General features: G+C 41.1%; 1 protein-coding gene across 1 annotated transcript in view; it reads right to left on the reverse strand.

Moving 5' to 3' along the window:
- Nucleotides 1-5,703, reverse strand: part of LOC106939915 (ATP-binding cassette, sub-family C (CFTR/MRP), member 3) — a 52,702-nt gene that overhangs the window by 6,636 nt on the left and 40,363 nt on the right. Inside the window, exons 24-27 of the mRNA XM_015022492.1 lie at nucleotides 3,207-3,333; nucleotides 2,292-2,393; nucleotides 1,229-1,375; nucleotides 981-1,139 (exon numbers count right to left, since the gene is read on the reverse strand). Coding sequence (XP_014877978.1) covers nucleotides 981-1,139; nucleotides 1,229-1,375; nucleotides 2,292-2,393; nucleotides 3,207-3,333 — 535 coding nt within the window. The remainder of the gene's footprint in view (nucleotides 1-980; nucleotides 1,140-1,228; nucleotides 1,376-2,291; nucleotides 2,394-3,206; nucleotides 3,334-5,703) is intronic.

A 5,703-nucleotide genomic window follows, 5' to 3' on the forward strand; every position in this document is an offset into this window, starting at 1 on the left:
ACCCAGTCTAGAGTTTTTATCAATATCGTGATCAATATGAATATGAGATCGGAGCATCTCTAGCTTTAAGTGAACCAACCAGGATTAAAGTGTACCGTTGCCAGATGTTGTTACTCATGCCTAGGAAGAAACTCAAATTTTCAGAGTTTCGTGCCTCTAGTAAGGCTCAAACCCACCAGAGGTTATCCTAAACTTTTCTCTTGTCCATCATTTTACCAGATAAAAACAAATCTGTCATATTCTATTTTTACCTGTCACTTTTTAAAATAATAATGACCTACTCAATTAAATTGCATATCATTTGCTTTAATTAGTATTTAACAAGCTGAACAGACAATCCGCACTATACAATCGGAGGTCACACAGATCCATACATGTAACTCGCACTTAAATTATGAAGATGAACATGAATTGTGCAGCCGCTTGTGCGTAATCAAATGTCTGTGAGTGCACAGACCTACCAGTGGATGGGAGAGTTCGCTACGTCAGAACTTATTTGGTAAATGTGTTTCCATCTCCCCTTTAGCGCATTAACACCTTTTCACAAACTCCAAAAACCACCTCAACAGGGCTTTAAAACATTTTTGCGAAATTTAAAATGTTTTTTTCCATCAACCTTTTCCCCAAGTGGACTATAAGCCTGGCGGGCCACCAGGCTTTATTTGCCACCCGACCAGGCTGAGCGTTGTTTGTTTATTTTAAATAAAGTTTTAGAGACCAGTAACAGTGGCAGTAAAGACAGATTCATCTAAGTTTATAGTTGACGCTTTCCTGCCCCTGCATCTGCCCGTTGGCCTCACACACATTTCCAAATTATGATGCCTGCTCACGCACCTCTACATCTTTGTAGCTTTTAACATCTTCAACACAAAAACATGGTGGAGGAAGCCCCATTTCCTCCCAATACTTCAAAAAATGCATCAAAAACCGGTGACAGAAACACGGCTGGTGTGCCTGCGGCGTAGTGACGGGGTTTGTACCTGAGGAATGATGGTGAGTTTGGACCTCAAGTCATGCAGGCCGATCTCCGATATCTTCACGCCGTCAATGGTGATCTCCCCTCCAGCGGCTTCCAGCAGTCGGAAGAGGCAGAGCGTCATGGAGGACTTCCCAGCTCCGGTGCGACCCACGATGCCGATCTGCTCAGGATCAAACCGGGTGGTCACCTTTTCCGTGCCTGATTAAAAATCCATATTAATTTAAAAAATAAAAATAATATTGTCGCTACCTTCTCTCCTCCCTTAACGCTGAGCGTGATGTTCCTCAGGACGAGGTCCAGACCCTCGCGGTACCGAACACTGTACTCGTTGAACTCCACGTTGCCCTGCGTGGGCCACTCCGGAGGGGGCTTCTTCTCCTCCACCTCCCATGGGGCCTAGAAGAGAGAACACACCTTTTTCTGACAGGAACACTTTCTGGTAACTTTTTTAAAAAGGGGAATTTTTTTTTTTTTTTTTTTTTTGTATTTTGCTTTTAAACCAAAGTATTTCATCAGGCGTAGAGCAGCTAGTGAACGGAGGGAGCCGTGCTGCTAAAGTACAGCGTGTACAAAACGCAGTGTTTGTGTTGGGCAGCAGGCGGGGGGCTTGTTGGAAGCAGGTAATGTAACATTTCTGGATCTAGTTACGGTTTATAGGAGCCGCGCAGCTCGAGCTGAGCAGCATAGCAGCTTTATGAAATGTGTCTGAATTCCTGCGTTGTTCATTCTAGCATGGAGTCGGTCTGGAGGTGTGTGTGTGTGTGTGTGCGTGCGTGCGTGCGTGTGAGAGGGCGGACGGCATCACTGATTTAAAAGCAAACACATGCTCAGCCCTGCATGAGCTTCTGTGGAACATGAGAAACAAGCATTGCTTCTAAAAACATTTTAAAAATAAAATGATGCAGCTAATGATTATTTTCGTAGCAATTACTCTGACAATTAATCGATTAATTTCATAAAAAATGTGGTAAATTCTGCAGCTTATTTTATGTATTATTAGAAAAACATAAGAACAAAATCCCCTTTTCAGATAACAAAAATAATCATATTGCCTAAAATGCAATAACAGCATTCCATTAGAGAATATATTTACAGACAAAGATGGTTTTTCATCTTTAATGCAAAAAGTTTTTATATATATTTTTTTTAACAGTTTTGGCCTAATTACTGCTCCGAACTGTGTAGTTCTTTCAGCAAATGGCTACTTAAGATTCTTTATACTCCACTTAATGATTATTGTTGCACAAATAAGTAGACGATTATTCCAATAATCAATTAATCTGATTGTTTAAACTGAGGATGCTCCACATACCTCGGTCTTGGTTTCGGAGTATTCTTTCACTCTCTCCACCGCTACTATGTTGTTCTCCAGGTCGGAAGTCATCCGCACCATCCAGTTCAGAGACATGGTCACCTGTTCGAATAATCCCGGTTTTAAAAGTCGCTCAAGGCCACATGGTGAAATCTACTGACCAAGATCCCTGCTGACTGGGCTTTACTGGTGCAGCAGAACAGGCTCCCACTTTTGAGGGGGCGACCAAAAAAAAGTTGTTATTTTTTTTGGGCACAAACATCCCACTGCTTGGGCTCAGTTCACTGGTTGTAATTTTAAAAACATCGTTGGAATTTAATTAATTTAACACTAAAATATCTTCAAATATAAAGATGAAATTATGGCACGTCTTTTTGGGACCAACTTGTAGCCACCTTCCATGAATAAAATATATTTTTTCGCGGGCATAGGTCACCAGAAGTGGCTCCAGGAAAGAGGCCCTTATTCTTCTAAATCAGGCCTTGGCAGTTGAAGAACAGCATCACCACAGCATGACACTGCCACCACCATGTTTCAGCGTAGAGCCGCTGTGCTTAGGGGGATGTTTTCCTCCAATTGTGGACAAAAACTCATATCTCTGATCAGGACTTGATTTCTTTTAACAATAACTTTCCTCCTGCCTCTCTGCTATAACTTTCAGTTCACTAATTAACTTCTGAAGACACATGCTTGTTCTGGATTTTATTTAGAGGCATTAAAGTAAAGGGAGCACGTCACACATTTCATACATAGATATTTTTTGTAAACCTTTTCCACCCACTCCCCAATGATGCTCCTCTGTGTGTTGGTCTCTCGCTTAAAAATAAATCAAAACACACAAATTTGGAGTGGAAAAGGCTCTGCAAGTGCAGCACATACAGTAAAAAGTTGTTCAAATAGCATGAGTTACATCACCTGGAGCGCGTATGACACGGACAGACCCACGAGGCCAGGGCTCAGGGTTGCCTTTCCCAGCACAGCGAAGAGAGCGGCAAACAACACGATGCAGTTCCCGATGAACTCGATACGAACTCCCAGCCACCTGCGTGACAACGGGCGTCCAGTTAGAAACCGTCCCACTTTATACTGGCATTATGCAAAGACTCTGTGTCAGGGTGAAAAGATAACAATAGTCTAACTGGTGTGGCCAGAGAGGTGATGGTCGGTGCGCTGAGAGGAAATGAAACGTTTCGTCATCGAGATGGTTATAAGAAATAATTACATCGAGTAGAAATGATTGTCGTCTTGCATCTTGTTGGCACTTGAAAACAGATGACCTTAAACAGAACTTTGATTCTTTCTCTCATTTACATGATACAACATGACTGTACATTTCTAAACAATTTCTAAATAGTAAAATAACTTTACAGACCATCAATGTTTCCACTGACTGGGTTTTGGAAATGTTAACATGTTTGGAATTTGGTGCCAGAAACTCAAACTATTTTGCAAGTGTCCAAGTTGTTAATTCCCATTTTATTTTCTTTACTAATAATTACTATTTGCTTTGTGAATCAGAGGCTGAGCAAACAGTGGGAATGAAGACAGGCAAAAACGGTTCTGTGAAGTCAGACATTAGTGGATCTGGGTTGGTTGCACCCAAAGCCTCAAAGTTTTTTTGTTTTTTTTTTACATTAATACAAATTGTAAGGTTGAATCAATCTAAGAATATAAGCCAGTTTTTGGATTTCTTAAACTATATTCCCCATTTGCAGGGGAATATAGTTCCCCTGCAAATGGGAACTATTTGCAGGGGAACTTTTACAAACAGACACGGTGTCCTGACCTGTCTTAAATGAATTGCTAAACGATTAATCGATGTCTAAATTAGTCGCGATTTATACGATTAATAATTTCAGCCCTACTTCATATTAAACCCTATAAATTAAAAAGAAAATGTTGAATGAATTCATATCTATTCAAAGATAGACAAGCAAATAACTTTGGTAATACAGTGTAAAAACAGAAACCTTACTCTATTTTAGTGTTGGGATTAAACCGAAATGATTTCACTCTGCTAAAGTTGCTCGGTCAAATATTTACATTTTCTACAAGCGTTTCTTCACAGACCAAGGCAGTTGGTGTTTCCCGACTTAAACCGGAGGGAGACTTACCTGTTGGACACGATACCAGGGTAGTAACTCTTTTGGTTCTCGTCCACCTTCATATCGCTCATCAGGACAAAGGCAGTGTGTCTGCCGTAGGCTCGGATTACGCTGGAGCCGGTGATGGTCTCAGAGAAATGGGAGTATATGGGAGAGCGGCTGACCGATTCCAGGCGCTTAAGCTGCCGTGACGTCGCAACGTAAAATCTCTACAGGCGTCGAGGATGGAGAGAGACAAACATGGCGTTACAACCTGACGAGGCCCTCGCACGTGTTCAGAAATTACAGAAAGACAAAAATGCACAAAGATGAGTTCAAACACACACACGTACACACACACACAAACATGCGCACAAATAGTAATAATAATAAAAGCAGCTAAAAAAAAAAAAGAACAAAACACCTGCAGAGTTATTTGATATTCCGGGTTTCAGATTTGATCATTTGCCAATCGCCATCAGCTCGTAAGCAGCACGCCGACCTCAGGAATGCTGTACGCTCTCTGTGCTGAGGCATGTAAACACTTTAATTAATTCGCCGGTGCGCTGCTGGATAGTAATGTTGCAACAACAACTCAGCACCAGTGGAGTGGAGCTGCTGGTGTTTTGTTTTTCATTACAGATGCAGTATATTGTCTTAAAAAAAAAATCACATTTATAGTCTTGTAAAGAGGATTCATTATAAAGTGTTAGGAGCCTACAAGCCTTTAGTATTGACAGTATGTCCTCAGCTTGTTTCCCAGATCAGTTCAGGGAAAGAGGGAGTAAAAAACAAAACAAAACAGAAGAAGAAACAAAGAGTCATGCAGCAAAGAGCAGACCATGCAGGGTGGATGTTATGAAAAAGCAGCAGGACAGAAATTACCCTGTTATTACCGACTTTGCTCATTTGGAGGTCCAGGTAGAATCACAGCATGAACACACACAGAGTCTTCCTTCGATAACCACCAACTCTGAAGTCTGGCGCGTAAATACTGATGTGCTGGTTTTGATCCCAGACAGGCAGCGCTTTGCAAAAGTGTTCTGAACCCTCGGCATTCTTCACATTTTGTTTCCTCACAGCCACAAACTTGAATAAATCGTAGGGATTTTATGTCGCAGACCAACAAGTAGGGCATGAAATTTGATTTCCAAAGATTTTTTTTGTTCCCCCCACTGATGAAAATCTGTAAAGTGTGGCATATATTTACATTCAGGCCTTTTAGTCTGACACCAGCACAAATGAAACAAACAAATAAATGTCTGAATACAGCAAATCTAAGCATTTAGTGCCCCTTTTTTTTTTAGCATAATCAAGTAACTATGTTA

The sequence above is a fragment of the Poecilia latipinna genome, unplaced genomic scaffold (genome assembly GCF_001443285.1).
Source record: "Poecilia latipinna isolate Pla-1442-1.1 unplaced genomic scaffold, P_latipinna-1.0 Scaffold3027, whole genome shotgun sequence".
Lineage (NCBI taxonomy): Eukaryota > Metazoa > Chordata > Actinopteri > Cyprinodontiformes > Poeciliidae > Poecilia > Poecilia latipinna.